This window comes from Orcinus orca, chromosome 8 (assembly GCF_937001465.1).
Source record: "Orcinus orca chromosome 8, mOrcOrc1.1, whole genome shotgun sequence".
Classification (NCBI taxonomy): Eukaryota; Metazoa; Chordata; class Mammalia; order Artiodactyla; family Delphinidae; genus Orcinus; species Orcinus orca.
The window spans coordinates 13088772-13108973 of NC_064566.1; the positions used below are offsets into that span (position 1 = coordinate 13088772).

Here is a 20202-nt window from a genome sequence, read left to right on the forward strand (position 1 = left end):
CCCACCCACAATGGTATGGCAGAAGGACAGAATGACAGAAAGCAAGAAAGCGTGCCTAGGCAAGCCACCAGAGAGAGCTGGGAAGCTACAGACTCAACACGGAGGGACAGCAACCATCCCTGCCAACTGTGCCCACAGGCCTTCTCATGGGGTGAGGGAGACATCAGCCAATGAGGGGCACTGAAATAGGCAAACGTTCTCCCCACCAACTCGGAAGCAATAGAGAACCAAGCTCTAAGGGATTTTACACAGGAGATGCCCTGATTACTGCCTGATTACTACAAGGGGAGGGGGCAAGAAGCAGCCTACAAGCATATACCTGTGAGTCACATACCACCTACCTGCTTTCATTCCAAATACCCGCCCCCAAGAGCAAATTTGGGGTGGGGCTGACAAACGGAGCCTGCCCCAACTGGGCCTGGGGAGTTGGCAGGTATGGGAGACTTGGGAACAGGAGGGGGCATTTGTTCCTTACTCTGTGTTTCCAAAGCTTTTTGCTTTTTCACTTCCTGGTGCTTGTTCCACAATTCTACCCCAGATGCAATGTGAGCAGGAGAGAAAGACAGAGAGTCAGAGGCTGGTCAGACAGACGAAATGGAAACCCACCCACCCAAGATGATTCGGTCTCAGGCACAGGATTACAAATCAAGAGATAAAAAGAGATCTTCATTGCGGGGGAGGGGGGTTAAAAAAAAATCAAGAGATCTAACGCCTTCCCCCCAGGTCAAGAACTAAATTCCTATCCTAACCTCCATGTGGCAGTAAAAAATCTCACAGAATGTTAGAGCTGGCAGAGCCTTTAATCAAGCTCCCTCATTCTGGCAGGAGGAAATTGATCCCAAAGAGGCTGGAGCACCTGCTCAAGATCAGGTAGCTCAGGACCAGTTTAAACTTCCACCACAGCACGCCCTCTGCCAAGTGAGCTAGGCAACAGCAAATTTTAAAGATTCCAGATAAGACAGATGATTACCTCAAGCAGCCAAAGGGTTTCAGAAGCATGAGCACAAACCTGTTTGATTCACTGGATTGGAGAGAGGCCACTCAAGGTAGGCAGTTAGCATCCCTTCTTGTTGCTACCAAAACTCCCCAACTTACCCTCAGCATCAGTGCCTGCCCTACCAAGAGACCCATCTTAGCCAGTCATCGGGAAAAAGGCTTCTGGTAGAGGTGACAGAGAACACTAAATGGTCAAGAAGAGCATCTTAGCAGGGGTTAAGAAGAGAGAGTACCGATCATAGCAATTCTCTTCCTGGAAGAACTTTAGAGTCTACTTAGTGCAATCTCCTTGTGTTCCAGATGAGGTGATAGAGACCCTGAAAGGGGAAATGATTTGCCCAAAGTCACTTTCCTAGTTGGGGGCAGATACAGGACTAAAACTCCAGACCTCCAGACTGGCAGGTCAGTACATTTTCTAGAACATCACAACAGGTAGGAGAAAAGCATGGTTGACTGCCTCTAGGACAATATTTTGCTGGTTAGAGAAGCACAGCTCTCCTAAGAAGGAAACTGGTTCCTCATTACCATTTATGGGAGCAAAAGGCAACTGCTAATGGATGTGGCAAAGAGGCACCGGCTAGAAGCACACTGCCCAGGGACCTAGAACCCGAAAAAGCAAGACACAATCTAGATGACTCGAGGTCAGGCAGGGAGTGAGTCAAACAGGTGACACCCAGAGAGCTCACCAAGGCTCTGCCTTAGTGGGAATGGAGAAACACCAAACGTAAGCAAGGTCTAATCAAGTCCAGTAAGGACATGTTTAAAGAAAAGCTGACTCAGAACTCTGTACCTCCAAGTCCAGAACCCAGGGAAATGGGGTTGCCGGACATGCCCCAAAGGAGCAAATTTGAGGGCAGCATAATGGTTGGATGGGGGAAAACTGGCTTTAGAGACCCAGACAGTCACAATTTTATAGCCCAAAGATGCATCTATAAACTTCCTTAGAGCTTCCAGGAGCTCATGTGGCCTCTCCATTATGTGAAGAAATCCAGATGTAAATAAAAGAGAGGGACGGGGAGGACAGCTCAGACTCCTGCACTAAGCCTCGCTCGGCCCTCTAAGCAAAACTTCCATTCTTCCTCTAAGATGTAGGTGAGGGTGGCTGTAAATGAAGCATAAGGGATAGAGAAGTATAAAGAAATGCCATTAGAAAAGGACACAAACCTATTTTCCTGTCTACAGAGCAAAGCATGGGGAAGAGAAAGGCGGGATTCTGGATGAATTGAAAGGAGGGAGGGACATTAAGAAGCCAGAACTCCTCTGCCACACCCAACACAATACACACCGATAGATGCTACAAAGTTCTCCTCCTTTAGACTTCTGGTGTCCAGTTCCTTGGGACTCTTTCCTGAGGCACTTGGTGCCCGAGGTCCCAGCTGGGGGACTCTCAGCTGTGCCATGGCCTTTGGGTCCCCCCGCCAAGCCAGGCCAGGATCCTTGCCAATTGGTGTATTTACACTCTCTGTTGGACTTCTCTTCCGCTTGTCTGGTTCTGAGGAAAAGATCAAATATAGGAAGAGGTCAAAAGAGACAGTGAGTGAGAGTCAAGGTGTGGGAATGAGGTGGGAGAAGCAAGGATAGAGGAGGATGTGGAAGGGAAGAAGTGCAAGGAAAGAAAAGCTGACATCGTTCTTTTCCGTGACAGAAAAACACCCACTACATACATACACGCACTAGAAAATAAAATCCCAAAGCCTAACAGGAAGCAGCTTGACACTGGGAAACTCATCAAGGGGCCGAGTTCATTCTTTCAGAGAAGAGTGGGAGAGCCGTGGACAGCATGCTGCCTTGCTGGTCCGATCCCTACCTTTACTATAGTAGTGGGTCTGGGCGATCTCCAGAAGCGCAAAGATGCTGGCCATGCCACCCAGACCTGCGTGGGCGTAGGACTGCTCCAGACTGAGGACCGTGCACTTGAGCAGGTCTAACATGCCCTTGTACACCTTCCGACCGATCTCCTGCAACAATAACCCAGGGGCAAGAGTTGGGACAACTGCCTCTGGCGCCCGTGTCCCTCTTCCCAGTCGATTCCAACTCCCAACCCCCAGCACTGACCACATCTGGGATGATGTCCTGCTGGGCCTCGTCCTCTGACTGCACCGTGCGGCTCAGCTTGCTCAGGACAAAGACTCTAAGCTGCTCGCTCTCCAGCAGCCGTCGCACCTTCTTCGTGTTGAGCCAGCCAACTCCCTGGCCGTCCAGCACGCTGTGCACCACCTCCTTCAGGAACTGCTGGTTCTCACTGGAGGGTCCACATACCACTTCTGTGGTCACTGGCTCCTTTGCAGAGCATCTCCCCCTTTCACCAGATTAGATGTTTGCCTCCAAGGGCAAAACGCAAAGCCACATCTCCAAACATCCAAGTCCACTGCAAACCCTACCTCTCCAGACGGCCTGGTTTGCCCGAGTACCCGCCACTGCTGGTGCACTCTGCTCAACACCATGAGCTATTACTGCCGCATGGGGATTGCGTCAGGAGGGGAAGGGATTTCATTTACCCACTGAGAGCTTCCCTCCCTAGTGTTTGGTACAAGGATCACTACCTCTGTCTGAGAACTTTTAAAACAGCTCTGCCATTTATTACCTAGAATTGCTGGATCGACCCTGAGGTGACGGAGGCTCTCTTTTCACTGTTGGGCTGTGTTTAATGACCGATGACTTCTGGTCCACTAAGGCCCTCCTGTTTCCTACAGCCAGGAAGGTAGAATGAGAGATATCACGACTGTAGTCAGGTAGCTGGTGTCAGCACAGCCCTGGGTAGCCGTGTTCCACACCCACTCCCTGGAAGGGCTGGCTGAGGGCAGCACTGGGGCATCACACATAGGTAGAAAGCAGCCATGGCAATGTGGAGGAAGTGGGCATGGAGACTCAGGCCACTCCACATGCACCAGCAGCGCACCCCATGGGCAGGCGTGGGCATCCCAGGGCACGGGGCAAGGCAGGTCACTCGAGTGATGCCGCTTGCTCCATGAGGAGGATGGCCCTCAGGCAGGCACAGGAGATGCTAGGAAAAAAGATCATGCATAGCTCACGGGCAAGACCCACCTTCACCACTCCCGGGGCCGGCTTCAGTAACAATCTCCATTAGAGTATTTAGCCCAAATACTGGGACACAAAATACACAATTAGTAGGTGCACCATGATACCACAACCCCTGCACCCCTCAGCGGAGCTGTAAGTCAGATAATCTGAGCATCCTCCCAAAGCTTAGTGCACATAACCTTAGTTCTTAGGCACCTCAGAGCTGGAAGCCAAGTGGCCACGAGACGACTGAGGCTCGAGGAAAGACCATCCTTAAGGCTATGGCCTCTCAAAGCCAGAGGCAGGGTAATAACACAAGGAGCCTTTAGGTACTAAACAGGCACATGCGTGAAGGGGGACCATGGGTTTTCATGAAACATCTAGCACAGGGGTCCGGGGGGCTGCAGGTATGCAGAGGGAAGAGACCCAACTTGTAGATGCTGTCATGGGAAGGGGGGTGGGGGTGAGGGTGGGAGCTGGATGGGAGTGAGGAGTGCAGCAAATGAAGTGAAGCAACAGCATGCAATGAAAGCGTTTCAATCGCTCTCCCCTTTAACTATATCAAATGAAAGCCAGTGACGCTAACACCTTTCCATCCCTCACCTACTGAGTCTGTGGAGACTCACTCTACAGGGCTGGTTAGCTCCCTACACCTCTAGCTATGATGTCCTTTTGCCCATCTAGCCTATGTTCCCATCCCCACCAAAGAACATTCTTTAGATTCCTGACACTTTTAACACTGGGAAGAGAGGTCAGTTAAAAAATACATGAAGCGGCTTCTCATTGTGCTTCCTTCTGTGATTAAATATTTCAGCACAAAATCCAGAATAAATAAACAGAAGTCAGAGTAAATTCAGAAGAACCCTTCAGGGCTTCCCTGGTGGCGCAGTGGTTAAGAATCTGCCTGCCAATGCATGGGACAGGGGTTCGAGCCCTGGTCCGGGAAGATCCCACATGCCACGGAGCAACTAAGCCCGTGAGCCACAACTACTGAGCCTGCGCTCTAGAGCCCGTGAGCCCCAACTACTGAAGCCCGCGTGCCTAGAGTCCGTGCTCTGCAACAAGAGAAGCCACCGCAGTGAGAAGCCCACCCACCGCAACAAAGAGTAGCCCCTGCTCTCCACAACTAGAAAAAGCCACGCACAGCAACGAAGACCCAACGCAGCCAAAAATAAATAACCAAAATAAGTAAATTTATAAAAAGGAAGAACCCTTCAAACTGTCAGAGATCACAAAACGAAAATCAAATAAGGTCTTAATTGCCCCTAGAAGCCAACCAATGCTATCAGGCCCGTTCATAGGGCCTAAGTTGACATGAAGCCAAAGTAAGAGGCTTCTTGACTCTATAAACACTGCCAGGCTCTTCACAACCATTCCCTGGGGGGCCAGCTCTTTAGGACGGAGTTTGTCCTAAGTTCACGCGGTAGGAACCTGGCAGATGACTGGTGGCAGCTGATGAGCCCTATGTTAATTACGTGCCTCTGACAAAGGTTCCCCCCAGAAGCAGCAGTAATCCCCCAGTTGCCATTATCCTATATGATAGAACAGGGCCTTCTCTTTAGCTACAAAAGACAGTTTTCCATCTGAAAACCAGCAAGAACTCATGATGTGCAGTGAAAGCCATGGGAAGCGATATGAGAGGCAATGGCCGGATGGCCGGATCAAAGGATTCTTCATACATGGGGCTCCTGACAAGCACCCACAGGCCTGAAATATTTCCCAGAGGATCTTGGCTGGGCAAAAGGAGGGCTGGAGTTACCTTTCAGACTGGGGAAGGGCGTGGTTTTCTCTCGCGCTCCTTTGGTAGGCAGTGTGAGATTTGAAAGACTGAAGCTCGTACTGTGGTTCCGATACAGACTGCCTGTCAAGGGGAGCGAGTGAGAGCACTGAGTCAGAGGGATAAAGAATCAGAGCATTATGCTCCAATGACCGTATCATCCTCTTCACCCTCCTCCTTTGCAAATGCAACCCCAGAACCTCTGACCTCGCTGAGAAAGGATCACGCCTAACTCGGGGCAAACAAAGGGGGCCACTGCCAGGACTGCTCCTAACCCAGTAACAACTTTCTCTGACGGCTTCCCACGATAACATCCAAGTCTCTCCTCTACTGCTGACCCAGCATGAACGCCGGCAGTTAACGCGCTTCCGGGCTGATGTGGGTGCTGTCCCTCCTGGGCTTCTAAACTCACCATCACAATTATCCCCCATGTCGGCTTTCTCCGGTCCCTAGTCTGTCTTTAGTCTTTAACTGACACCACCCCTCATTTCTGGTAATTTTCTCTACGCACAAGTCAATGTCACATAGATTTCAAGGCGCGTTGATGAAAAAGTCCTTTCCCAGGCAAAGAAGATATTAGATATATACCCAAGTCAAATTTGACCGGAGTATTTCCACAAAATATATGTACAAGTGTATGATTTTTAATATAATGAGTATTTTTCAGTTAACAGCTAGCTGTCTTACCTGAAACAGACTAAAACCTCCAGGTATAAAGATAACGACTAATCTGTCCCTGTTCTTCGTTGACCTCCCCTGAAAATACCTTATTCGGTATCACCCAAACGACCTTATCTGGAGCTCGATAATGCCAACCCAGCCCTATATCTGAAGCTCTAAGCCATACCTGCCATGGTCAGGCCCTGCTGGAGCGAAGATGGGACAGAAGCGTGAGAGAGCTGAAGGCACTTACTGGCAAAAGACATGATGCCCCCGAAGCCCTCAGTGCTGTTGTTGGAGACGGTGGAGGTGGGCGAGCTCGCTCGAGAGTCTGACTCTGCATCTGAGTCACTTGCCAGTTTCAAGCTGTTGGGCCGCAGCAGCTTTTGAGCCCTTGAATGCACAGTGGCGCCTATAAGCCCCAGGCAGGGGTACCTGATCTTGGGCGTGTGGGCCTGATGCTACACTGCGGTCACCTCTCCCTCCCCACAATTCCTAAATGCCTAGATCAAAGCACGACCCTCTGGGGACGCGGGACCATGAGAGCCTTCAGACTGCTCAGACTTTCTGGTTAACCCTCGCCCAGGGTCCACTGTAGTGAGGTCCTTCAGTCACCCATCTAGAAGGCAACCCCAGGCTCTCACCGACTGCCACTGACATGTTGGCTGAATCGGGGAGTGTAACCTTCCCCCTGCTCAGCATCATCTTCCTCAGGGGGAAAGCCATACTGGGGCTCGAAGTATGGATTATCATAGGTTCGCCGGCGCACTGACCCCTCTCCAGTTTCTGTCTGACGCCTGTCCACGTTCGCTTTGCCCATGCTGGGAGGCACGGTGGGGAGGGACTTGGAGACGCCTACCGCTGCCTCATCATCCATCTCCGTTGAGTCGGCAGGTTCCTAGGGGACATATTAAATAGAAAGGAGTCACCTGGTGCCCTGTGATGCCTTCCTATGTTCTCAGTTCAAGCCAGGCCTGTCAGGTTGCTAGCCTAAGGGGTATGTGAGAAAAGATCTTTGTTATACCCCTGTTCTCTATCTCCACAAATTATGCAAAGGGGATCTCGGCTAACCCCTGAACAAAGCTGTATGTCCTTCTGGGGTCAAACTGTATCTCACAGGCTCTAAACTATAGGATCTACGGAGAGGAAGAAGGGGGAAATGTGGAGAAAGTAGTAAATTAAGTGAATAGCTTCATCCTAGCTTTCCTAACAGAGCTGAGGCCCACGTCCCAAGTAACAGTCCTCCCTTATCCACTCCTCCAAGTCCTCACGTACAGAACTGGCTCCATGGATAACGGTGCTGGGGCTACTGCTGGCGGTGGTGCTGGAGCTGGAACGCAGAGGGGGGTTTTCCTGAGAGTTCTCGCTGTCTGGGCCAGGTTCCTCTGCTTCCTTCTGGCTCTGCAGCTCATCAATAGCTACCTCACTGGCATCCCCCAGTGCTGCGTGTGTCAGAGGATCCACGTCTGCCAAAACCCAAGGATTATGTGTATGGCTGATTCACTTTGCTGTACAGTAGAAACTAATACAACATAGTAAACCAACTATAGTCCAAGGACTTCCCTGGTGGCGCAGTCGTTAAGAATCCGCCTGCCAATGCAGGGGACGTGGGTTCGATCCCTGGTCCGGGAAGATTCCACATGCCACGGAGCAACTAAGCCCGTGCGCCCACAACTACTGAGCCTGAGCTCTAGAGCCCGCGAGCCACAACTACTAAGCCCTCGAGCCACAACTACTGAGCTCACGTGCTGCAACTACTAAAGCCTGTGCGCCTAGAGCCTGTGCTCCGCGACAAGAGAAGCCACCGCGATGAGAAGCCTGCGCACCGCAACGAAGAGCAGCCCCCACTCGCCGTATCTAGAGAAAGCCCAGCCAACGTGGCAACGAAGACCCAATGCAGCCAAAAAGATAAAATAAAAAATAAAAAAAAGTATACTCCAATTAAAAATCAATTAAAAAAAATTTTTTTAATTAAATAAAAACAACAACAAGGATGGCAGGTACAGACCATACCATCACAGAACCCCAAACCCTGTCCCAAGCTGGCCAATTTCTCCAAGTACACTTACTAGGAGTATCACCATTGATGTCACATTTCATCATCTCACTGACAAAGTCACCAAGGGAAGAGTAAGAAGAGCTTGAGTCATCATAATCCATACTATCACTGCCGCTGCAGAGTGAAGAGCAAAAAAATAAAACAGAAAGAAGGGGCAGGGAGGAGAATCAGCATTAGGAAAAATAAACAGAGGAACACTCTTAACCCAAGGCCAGGGAGCAAGATAAAATAAGGAAACTAACGCAAAACAATCAACCAAAATATAACCCAAGGCTTCAAGGACTGATGTCTAAATCCTACGAAATTCTGCAATTGCGCTAAATAACGGCTAGCAAGAGCCTCTTAGACTTCAAGAACTGTCTTGCTGCCATAAGGGGCTGCTCACCTGTCATCAGTAGGGTCAGAGTCAGAGTCGTGCTCCGGCGGCACGCTCAGCGCCTCGGCCAGGTGGGAACTGCTGTCATACACTCGATAGTGGACAGGCTGCAGCTGGTGGGTGTACCACTTTGGCTTGTCGCCTATCAGGGCTGGATCGAATGTGTCTACCCACGGAGGAAAAAAGGAGAGAGTCAGCAATAAGGGAAAAAAATCAAGCAAAACCTAAAAGAAAGGTGGGAAAAAGTCTAAGGCAAAATCAGAATGGCAGGGGCAGGTGGAAGATTAGAAAGGGAAAAAGCAAAGGGAAGAGCCATCAGGAGGACAAACGCAGAAGGAGGGGCAAAGCAGAGGCAGGTGGACTCACTGTTGTGAATCCGCTGAAAGGCATAGTTGGTGGGGTTGAGGATCCATTCTCCAAAGTACTCCACAGCCTGAGTCCTGGCCAGTTTCTCAGCAAAAGGAGTCTGCCGGGGACGTGAGGCTAGAAAGGAGCCAGCTTGGAAAGCTACCACGGGCCGGGGGAAGAGACGCAGGGTACGCGTGTGCATCTGAAAGCCCTGCAGCACGTTGGGGGAGTTGAAGAAACGGACCATGGCCACTCTGGGGAAGAAGGGGATGGTGAGATGACCTGAGTCCCTCGCCCTGCAGAGCAAGGAGGCCTCAGACCACCTCCCACAGTCGTCATTTCACGGGCTTCCAACAGCAAGGGGAGAGGTATCTTAAAGAATCATCAATCCCCTTCTTCACACGAGGTCTCAGAGGCCTGCGAGTATGATTATTTCTTCTGTTTGCTTTTACTAAGGTGGCAAATGTAACCAAATATTATATACATTGTATACATAAAGAACCTCTGGCTCAGGGAGGTAATCTGCCCCAAGGTCACTGAGTGAGCAGAGACCCACTTAAGAGCTTGTGACTGTGGGGATGGCTTGGCTGTACCTGGTTGCGACATCCACAGAATCCACGTCGTTGCCATAGATGAGTGGGTTGAATTCAGTGGAAGGTGTAGACTGCAGGTCATTAGAAGGCCTTCCCAGGAGAAGAGGGATCTCCTGGCCTTCGTGGAATTTCTCCAGATTGAGGATGGGCTGGGTGTTGAGACTCATGCTGGCGAGGGCCTGCGGAACAATAAGAAGTCCCTCAGAGAAGGCAGATTTCTGGGGCAGCCAGCCAATCTCAATTCCTGGAAAAGAACCTTCACCTTTGAAACAAAAATCCAAATATTTTAACCTTTAGAAAACAATCTGAATTATGAAATCTTCCGCTTAAGCCAATCTGACTCAAGGCAACGATCTAAACCTGAAGTCCGAGGCAACCGTTTTCAAATTTGTTTTAGCTACAAAATCTTGTTTTTCAATTGAAATCTACGTAGAAATATAAACAATCGAAACATGTAAAAGTAAAGCTCCTCTGAAGGACATAAGGAACCCAGAGCCTCATATGCTCGGGGGTCCCAACCTAAATCAACCCTCAGCGGCTCCATGGGGCAGTTTGAAAACCACTGGTCTAGCCCAGCAGTGTTTCTTAAATGTTAATGAGCATAGGAATCACCTGGGGATGTTGTTACAATGCAGATTCTGATTCAATATACTTGAGGTGATTCTGCCCTTTTAACAAGCCCAGGTGAGGCTAATGCTGCTGGTTCGTGGACCACACTTTGAATAACAGGGGTCAGGATACAGGATCTGTGAGCCCCAAAATCTTAGCTCCTACAAACATTTAAACTCCAATATCATATATCAACCTCTCCATCTCATTAGTCATACTAAAGCAATCATCAACAATGAAAAACACAGCAAAGGAAGACAGCTAGAGAACTTTCTGAACTTGCAATCCTCACCGGACTCTGAAGTAACAAGATACCATATTACATCAGTAGTGATGAAGCAAGTGAAAAAAAGAGAAGGATAATAAAAAAATCACCCATTTATATCCAAACAGATTTCACCTAGAGGTATTTCTTTCTTCTTTTTTTAAAAAAATTATTTATTTATTTATTTATTTATGGCTGCGTTGGGTCTTCATTGCTGCGTGCGGGCTTTCTCTAGTTGTGGTGCGCGGGCTTCTCATCGCGGTGGCTTCTCTTGTTGCTGAGCACAGGCTCTAGGTGCACAGGCTTCAGTAGCTGTGGCACGTGGGCTCAGCAGTCGTGGCTCGTGGGCTCTACAGCTCAGGCTCAGTAGTTGTGGCACACGGGCTTAGCTGCTCCGTGGCATGTGGGATCTTCCTGGACCAGGGCTCGAACCCGCATCCCCTGCACAGGCAGGCGGATTCTTAACCGCCGCACCACCAGGGAAATCCCCACCTAGAGGTATTTCTAAGAACTGAGACAACACAGACAGAGATTCCTGAAGACCCTTCAAATGACAGATTCCTAAAAAGAAATACAGAGCTATCTACTGGTGGTCCTACATAACACATACAGCAGCGCAGAGGACCAGGGCCTCATCACACTTTACCTTCAGGTACTGTGTTCAGCATGCAGAAGAAGAAGAAAATCAATCAATGAAAAATGTATTTAAGGGTTTTTACTCAGAGAAAGGAATTTTTGAAGAAATGATTCTATAGGGACCAGAGATCAATTCAAGAGGAAACCATAAAAGGAGCCAGATTATCCAAACTACTGACTCCCTCCTGTAACACTGAGAGAATGCTCCAAGGCCATTAAGAATGGCAGATGGGACGAGCAGCAGAAAGTGAAGGGCTGTTTTATACAGCATTACAAGGATGAGAGGGTGGGAGGGGGCACACAGGGAATTAAAAGGAATGTAAAAAGCCCTTTCTGAGATTCACCCTGCAACCCAGAAATGGGATACATCTCCTTTTAAGCTCACCCAAGGCTAAGAAAATCTACTCCACTTGAAGTCTGAAAGGAAACTGGCTCTTACAATAAGAGCTGTCTGCCTACAGCAGTCCTATAGCTGCTTGCTTTTCTTTTCTTTTCTTCCTTCTTCACCTACCTGTTTTAAATGTTTTTTCAACTCTAGTGATTCTGGTTCTGGAAGGATAGGTAGCACTTCTGCATTGGTGGGGGCAATCACCTGCACCAGAAGAAAGATAAAAGGCATGACCTTAGAATTAGCTGCTCCAAAGTTTCTCTTACATAAAGGTAAGTAACAAGAATAGGAGGTTATATATATGGTATTATTATATATATGCAAACACATATATTATATACACACATATAAAATATACACATACACGTGTATATGACACCTACATACACCTGAAAGGAAATATTATACCTAAATGTTATTGGTGACTATCTCTAGATAATAGGATCATAGTTTTTACTGACTTCTTTATACTTATTTGCATTTTCTAAAGCTTTACAATGAACACATATAAGGGCTACCTACCAAAGTTTGAATGTACTCACATTGCAGAATGTTAATATACTTTGTTAAAGTCTGCCGTTTCTTACTAGAAACTACACTCCCAGAAAGCCATTAGATGACCTACACCACAGTAATGATCCTGCAACCACAACTGCCCTACTGCTCTTGGAAGATGTGGGGAAGCATTTAACTCCAGCAAAACTAAATCTTATAATTCTTTGAGTCCTAACCAAGGCTTATTAAGCCAATAAAGTAAAAGCAGTATTTTTTAAAAAGTTGTTTCAATGAGTCTCATAACATCAATCGTCCACAAACTTAGGAACTTCCTGGGAGTAATCTAGAAAAAGGGAACACAATCCTATTCTAGACCCTACAATGCCTCAGCAAAGAGCCTCACCCTACTGCTGTCCAGATCCACTAGCCATACGTCATCAGGCATTTTGAAGTCCAGTTTGTAGAGGAAGAAGCTGGCAGGGACCCCGATGATGTACGGCGTCGGAGCCAACAGCAGCTGTGGAAAAGACAAGAAACAAAACCAAAACCAACTGCGATCACATATTGAGTCACGATTTTTCTAGATAAGGAAAACACAGGTCCACAATCCCTCTTCCAAATCCTTGAAGGTAGATGTGTTTCAAAGTTCAGAATTTTTCAGATTTTAGAAAAGTAATAGTGCATATTCTACATATTATGTAGCACCTGCAGTGGTGTAGCCAGCAGCCTATAATCATTATATTAACTGTGATAAATAAAAAACATAAATAGCATAGGTTTTGCCACCAGATCAGTTCAGATTTTGTAGACAAATAAGTTATAACAAGGAATTCAGGACGACTACTGATTTACAACTTCTCTGGGCATTGAGCCTTCGCCCTCAGAGCTGGACAGAGTTAGAACAGAGGTGACAAAGCCAGAAGACACCTTGAGACTCACCTGTTCTGCGGACGCCATGCAGGTGGGCAGCAGTGGAATAACAGGAAACATATACTCCAAGGGATAAATCATTGCCACAAATGCCATCACAGACATGGAGAGTGCGTTGTAGTCTCGGGACTGCAGCACCACCTGCAACGAGCCACACCACAAGGGTTACCCGACAGGAGAAGGTCTGTGAGAAAACTGCTTCCCACACTACAATTTAGTTTCTGTTTCACCAAGTCTACGGCTCTGGGAGCTTAGTTTCCACACTTATCACTGCCTCACACCCCATCCTGCCTGCCGCCTCCCAGCGCAAGCACTGCAATAATTCTCCCTTGAATCACTCCTTGTCATCCTAGTTCTTGTACCCCCAAATTCCAGGGTCACTCATTGGAACAGAACGACTGAAATTTTCAGAGAATTAGGCTGGTATAGTTAAGAAGAATTCAAATGAGTGTCAAGCCCTCTGAATATATCCCACACGATACTAGTACCTTAATTCAACCCACACCAACTGAGTACCTGTTGTATACCTGGTATCGTGTTATCTCCTGGAGACAAAATGATGCAAAAGATGTAGTCCCTATCCTCAGAGAACTCATGGGTCTAGCCTCTGCCACATTTCAAAGCCCTTTCCCTAGAACAGTCTAGAAAGCTGGCCCTCTCACCTTGTGCTCTAACAGGATGCAGGTTAGCACCTGAAGACAGGCATCCACACCCAGAAGTTCCAAGGGAAGGTGCAGTGGGAAATCCACTAGGGTGAATCGAGAGGGGTCTGGAAGCGCAAAGGTCAGAGCTTGCTGGAGCTCCTGGGGCAGGACCTCAATGTCCACTCGCTTCTGCCCTGAGACGGGTACTGGGGAGCGCAGCAATCGGTAGATCCAGGCCTCAATCTCTCGAAGGTCGTGCAGAAGGGCACTTGACTTCTCCTCCACTAACAACGATCCAGTAAAGATGCGCCACATGGTGTCCCTGAGCAGCAGAGAGCAGGAAACAGACGCATAAGCACTAGGAGCCGACACCCCACTGCAGCCCAGCCATAGAGGGTCTAATGACAGAAACTGGAGGAGCCCACCCTTTGGTCTCAGCTAGGATCACAGGGTATACATACGAATAATGACAAGGGCAAAAATGTATACACAGCAAGACTTACTGTCCTGCCCATCATGAAACACCAAATTCCTCAGCATCACTCCAAACACGATCATGGAAGGAAGTCTAACTCTGCAGTAGTCTTTTGCTTAGCACGGACTAACACAAAGTGCTTAAGGAGGTCTGAAGGACCTCAGGCTTTAGAGGAAAATTCCTACGCCCCTCACAAGCCAATGACACCTCAACTCTAGATGCTGCCCCTCTCTTCTGAGCATCAGCAGAGAACCGTACCTTTGTATGCCTCGAGGGATGCCCAGTTTCTTGCCCAGCAGTCGCTCACTACAGCAGTCCACCAGACGTTTGAGGGTGTACAGACACTCCCGGAAGGTGGAGAAGAAGGGGTAATGGCTGAGCACACACAGGGACGTCAGAGTGCTGTTGCGGGAACGGCTCTCCGCCTTGGCCCGGTGTTTGCCCCGAGGAGACTGGTTCACATCCGGGGTAGAGTCGGCACTGGGAGGCTGCAGGGACGGGCCACTCTCCGAGCTCTCGGTGCCAACCTCTTCTGAGATGTAGGTGGCGTGGGGTCCTTCCTTCCCACGGGACCCTGCCCCGGCCTCCCCCTTTTCCTTAGGCACGCGCTTTTGGAAGGAGCGGTAGAAGTTAACACAGATGCCATAACGCGTGACTCCGGTGTCCTTGTCGGTGAGAGTGAAGACAAAAGAGGTGTCCTCGCGCAGGCTCATGCGCCGTTGTCGCACACTCAGGCAGCCCTCTGGCTGGCAGAAGAACACGACATCCGGGGGCAGGGGAAACTCGGCGTGATCCTCTAACGGGTATCGCCGTAGCAGTTCTGGAGTCTGGGCCACGCTATCACTGCTCGGGTGCCTGGAGAACAGAAAGACAAATTCAGCAGCCTGAAGGGACAGAACGCTCTTTCAAATTTTAACCACAGTCAAGAAATAAATGCTCTTTTGGATAAAGAAACCTAGCTGCCGGACCTTGGAAAACATGCCACATTTAGCTGTAGGCTAAATGAGGTCTGTGCTGCCATGAAGATGCCCACCCTGAACTAAAAGGAAAATGGCGACAATAAAATTATCACTAACACTTTGAGATGACTAGCATCTTTCAAGGTGTATTAGCTAATGAATTCCCAAAACAGCATATGTAGAGAGAGAAGGAGCACAATGTACTTTTCCTTTGTACGAAATAAGGAAACTGTAGTGTATAGAGTATATTTGCTCAAAATCACAAAAACGCTAGTTAAGAGCATTGTTTTGCTCTGTCTCTGCTCCTCCAGGCCAACACTCTCAATCTACCTGTTTTGTTTCCCTTACTGGCAGCAAGGTTCCCATCAGGGTGAAATAATAGAAGAAGAATGAGATATGCAGGGCTTCCCTTAACCTTCCCACAGGTTAAGACTCTGTGCTTCCAATGCAGGGGGCAAGGGTTCAATCCCTGGTCAGGGAACTAAGATCCCATGTGCTACATGGTGCGGTGGGGGGGGGTGGGGGGGGGGAAGAATGAGATATGCAAAGCAACGTGGAAATGGGGAAGGGAAATCATCACAGATTTTGTGGCTATCCCAGATGACAAGACAAAAATCGGTCACTTCTTGGTTACCTGGCCCCTACGATCACTAGGTAGTCAAGTAACCGAGGACAGGACTTCTTCTTTTGCACCATGGTTCCGATTCATCAGTTCATCTCAGAGAAACTTCAAGGCACCAAGCATGGAATCAATGTTCCCAGGAGGAATCCTGATATTATCTGAAAATCCAAGTCTAATAGGAAAAAAGTACTGATAAGATCCATTGCTGTGCCTAAGGGACTCATCCCTCTCAGCATCATCCCAGCCAGGGACATAGGTCAGAAGATCTTCCATTTTAGTACTAAAGATAGGAGAACATGACACTTTTCCTAGCCTAGAGCTCTGTCCAGGCTTATGAGCTCACAGAGTCAAATGTCAAGAAGTAGGATAAATAATGGCTCACCTCTCCGTCCCTACAAACCAGCTCATTTCCAGCCTCACCCCTGGGGCTGTTTCTGTTTCTGAAAAACAGGCCTAGTCTAATCTGGACTCAGTTATTATGATAACAAAAATTAAGTCACTTTCAGGACTGCTCCAGGGTGGATCAGAATCAAACCAGACTCTAATCAGAACTAATCTGCACTCCTAGCTCTAGGTGGAAACCTAATTATTCTCTGTTCCAACATTCTGCATTCAGCTTGATGTGAAACTACCACATAGTCTATACAGTTAATTGCACTCAGACAGTAACAACAGCTGGCTACTCTACCCCATGCGTTCTCAAATGAAGAATATCTATGCCCCAATTGCTTCATCTAAACCATTTTTCTCCCCTCTTCAAGCAAGAAAGGGGCCCAGTGGCTACTGCTACTAGCTCTGCCCTTGGTGCTGAATCACAGTCTTCCACTTATATTCTGGTCCCAGGATTCGAATTAGTAATACAATATACACAGATGAGGCCTTGTCCTTCTTTATCTTACAGAGATGAAGAATTAGATGCAGAAATAACAGTATTCCTGCAAAGACAGGGAGAGGTGCTCAGAGGAATTTCTAAGCCATAGTCCAAAAATTAGAAAAACCTTACGTGTCTTAACTGTAATTTATTTCCTGTTGGGTCTCCATACACTCCTCTAAATAAAATGTTTCACTCATGACAAGGTTACTTTCAGTGCTTCCAGTATTCCCCCTCTGTGCTCCACACTAAGACCCTGTTCACTGTACACACAGAGAGAATCCCATTACACTACACACACCCTCACTCTCTTCTTTGCTGCTGTGTGCACTCCCATACATACAACGTACACACTCCCTGTATGCTTAAGGCTCTGTTTGATGTAGATGAGAAGCTCTATCTTTTTTCTCTCCTACTTATTAAAAAAAAAAAAACTATTTACAACACCTCTCAAATCCTCAAAATACTTCTCCCTCCTTTCTCTTGCTCCCAATAGAGGACCTGCAGGTAATAGGATTCAGTTTTGTCTCCATAGCAACTCTGGCTCCAGCACTATTTATAGCAGAGTCACCGCCCCTCCCCTGCTTGGGGACCGCACAGTGCTATCAGCTGCTACGCCAGAGCTGGCCAATGCCCATAATAGTTCATTCTCCTTGAATCTAGAGACACCTCTTCCACTGATAGCACTTATTAATTGTTAGGTTATCTTCTCCCCCATGTGCCTTTAGTTTGCACTTTGTCTTAATTCTGGATTTTGATAGAGATATCTCCTTTCTACACAACGAAAATGAAGTTCCCAGGCTTGCAAAATACTCATTTCTAGGCAACACTACCACCCCAAAAGCCCTTTGGGACTCTCCACTGCTAAGGACTCATAAGCATACTGCAGAACGTGAGGCATTGCAGTATGAACTGTTAGAGAGCAGAGTTCAGCTCCTCCCAAGCAGAATGAGAAGGGGAGGGAAACACAGAAATGAAATGGGAGATGGGTAAAAGCATAATTCATTCTCTAAAGAATTATATGGAAAATGCCTAGTGAGAGCCAAAGTATCTTAAAATAAAACAGAATTTACAGGACCAGAGCTCAAGGCTAAGCCTTAAAATCTATGTTTATGTTGAAAACCAGGAGCCCTTTCCAAATAAAAATCTCAAAGATCACACCTGAAGCATCTTCTAATATATTAGGCATCAGGCCTCTATCCTTGGTGGGATCCCAGCCCCCTCTCCACTGAGAATCACCTGATAAAACTGAAATCATTATCATGCACTACAGTGCTCACCTCCCTCCAAAGCCACAAGGACCCAGAGATCTTGTGACTATTCTAGCCACTAGTGATAGGATGGATTTTTAGTCTCAACTTATATCTCATCAACAGCCACTGCCTTTGGTTTTTCAGATTGCAGAGATAACCAAGGCTTTTCTTCCCATTCTCTCCCCTCTCCCCTCCTCACGAAGACTCTAAATTCTCTCACATTACCTATAACTCACTCTGTCTTCACATCCACCCACTCTGCCTCTTGCCTCAGCTGCACTTACTAACGTATAGCTCCTCGTTCCTAGCCCCTATATTCCAAAGGCATCAAGCTCAAAATGCATACCTATCTGCTGAAGTTCTACACAACTACCATCCACTCCATCCACAGACCTTTAAATTATCTATGTCTTTTCAGCTTACAAATGGCCACATTAACCAACCCTTTGGATTCGCCCCTCATTTTGGGCAGGATGTCATAGTAAAACCACAGGAACCAGAGAGCGATATGACATCTTTGCTGACGTGAGCACAACAGGAGGCTCTCTCCCCTCCACCGCCTCCCCAGGCAGTGACCTTGCAAGCGCATCAGCACAGACGGGTCCAGCGTGGGGAAGAATGAGAGTAAAGAGGCAGGCAATAGGCAGGGTTGGGGAAGAGGGGAGGGCAGGAACAGGAGGACTAATTTAGAGGTGCACGAGGATGGGGAGGGAAGCAGTTGCAGGAAAAACTGAACGGTGTCTCCACTCTCCAACAAGCCAATTTTGAAACACCAAATTAAAAAAAAAATTTTTTTTTTTTAAAGAACCAAACGTGCTTTTCAAACCCTAACCAAAAATAAGGCGCGCGGGTGCGCGCACACAAATACTCTCACGCACATACACACGCACACACACGAGCCATGTGGCTAGCACGGCTCGGGCCCCGAGCTGGACAGCTCTGGCCGCCCCCTCACCTGCTGGACAGTTCTCCCCCGCCCCCGCCCCGGAACCAAGACCGCCCGCCAGCCCCGCAGGAATCTCGCCCTGCAGCCGCGAGCTGCGCCTAGGCTCGGAGCCCGAACCCCCTCGGCGGCCCGGACGCCCCCACCTCTAGCCCCACCCTCTTCCTTACGGACCCCTGCTGTCCCTCTCGAGACCTACGCCCCCTCACACTCCTTTAGGGCCTCCTTAGAGGCCCCTTCGCCCTAGAGCCCCTGTTTCCTCCCAGAGTCCGTTTCTCCCGGGGAGCCTCGTCCCAAACACCCTTCCGGGGCCCCCAGCGGCCCGGATCCTCCTACCTCCCGAGCCTCGGGGGACCGGGCCGGGTTCGGCCAGACGTCCCCCGGCAGCCGAGCGTCAGTCGCTCCTCGGCGCGGGCGCCGCTCCGAGCGCACGCCAGTTCCGCGTCTGCACCGTGAGCCGTGTACCACTCCGACTCGGTGAAGGAGGGGGAGGCTGAGGGGCCAGAGGCCGGACCATCCACCCCCGGGGGGACAGGGCTGCACCAAGCCGAGCGCTGCAGGGTGGAGCCGGACCTCGGGAGAGAGATGGCTACGCACACACCTATACTTGTGGGAGTGGGAACGCGATGGGGAGCGCTGGGCCAGCCCAGCGCCTCTACGTGACAAGGGGAGGACCCAAAGGAATACTTTTTGTTTGGGTTGCGCGCAAACATTTTAATTCGACACGGAAACAGAGCCCATTTCGATGAACTGCGGATGAATCTGGAATCGACGTCTCAAGATAAGCTGCCCTAGGACTTTCTCACCGTTCCCCTCACCTCATCTACCTCCCCCGCTCGCGCTTTGGAAGTGCCCAGCCGCGTGGGCAGGAAAGCCTGCGGCCGCGGCGGTGGAGCCTACCAATTCAGGGGCGGCGGGGGGACTTGAGGCCGGAAGGCGCGGCCGCGGCATCTCCTCCACCCCGTGCGCTCCAAGGCAGTGGCCGTGAGCGGTGCCGCGGTGCGCGCTGGGAGAGGGAGTCCAGCCCTTCCGCGAGGCTAAACCCCGGACACAGCAGCCTACCCCTGGCCTCAGGGAACTTTTCTCGCTGTCCCACAGGGCCTGCGGGCCAAGAGGAAGGATTGTTGTACCTTCTTAAATATCAATGGAGAAACCAAGGCATTATACCCGCGCGCACGAACACAGGTGCACGACTGAGGCGTTAGTTCCGAAAATCCAACACCCTCTTCCTCACAGAAAGGCAACACGATCCCACCGGGATCACTGAAGGGGGGCAAGGGCG

The 20202-nt window shown here is 49.1% G+C and overlaps 1 protein-coding gene across 50 annotated transcripts in view; it reads right to left on the reverse strand.

Moving 5' to 3' along the window:
* MADD (MAP kinase activating death domain) overlaps positions 1-19790 on the reverse strand; it is a 39352-nt gene extending 19562 nt beyond the window's left edge. For 9 of the 50 annotated variants that reach the window (XM_033412360.2, XM_049714397.1, XM_033412267.2 and 6 more), the window contains exons 1-18: positions 15866-16025; positions 14531-15127; positions 13816-14119; positions 13163-13294; positions 12627-12740; positions 11852-11932; positions 9831-10009; positions 9256-9491; positions 8899-9055; positions 8524-8627; positions 7730-7920; positions 7228-7352; positions 6708-6847; positions 5777-5878; positions 3581-3683; positions 3052-3238; positions 2804-2954; positions 2282-2488 (exon numbers count right to left, since the gene is read on the reverse strand). In XM_033412360.2, the coding sequence (XP_033268251.2) occupies positions 2282-2488; positions 2804-2954; positions 3052-3238; positions 3581-3683; positions 5777-5878; positions 6708-6847; positions 7228-7352; positions 7730-7920; positions 8524-8627; positions 8899-9055; positions 9256-9491; positions 9831-10009; positions 11852-11932; positions 12627-12740; positions 13163-13294; positions 13816-14119; positions 14531-15127; positions 15866-15927 (3172 nt within the window). In that variant the 5' untranslated portion in view covers positions 15928-16025. Of the gene's footprint in view, positions 1-475; positions 530-2281; positions 2489-2803; positions 2955-3051; positions 3239-3580; positions 3684-4041; positions 4102-5776; positions 5879-6707; positions 6848-7098; positions 7353-7729; positions 7921-8523; positions 8628-8898; positions 9056-9255; positions 9492-9830; positions 10010-11851; positions 11933-12626; positions 12741-13162; positions 13295-13815; positions 14120-14530; positions 15128-15865; positions 16026-19256 lie in introns of those variants that run through there. The other 41 variants (XM_033412345.2, XM_033412209.2, XM_033412340.2 and 38 more) reach the window with 9 other exon arrangements.
* Positions 19791-20202: the final 412 nt, after the last annotated feature.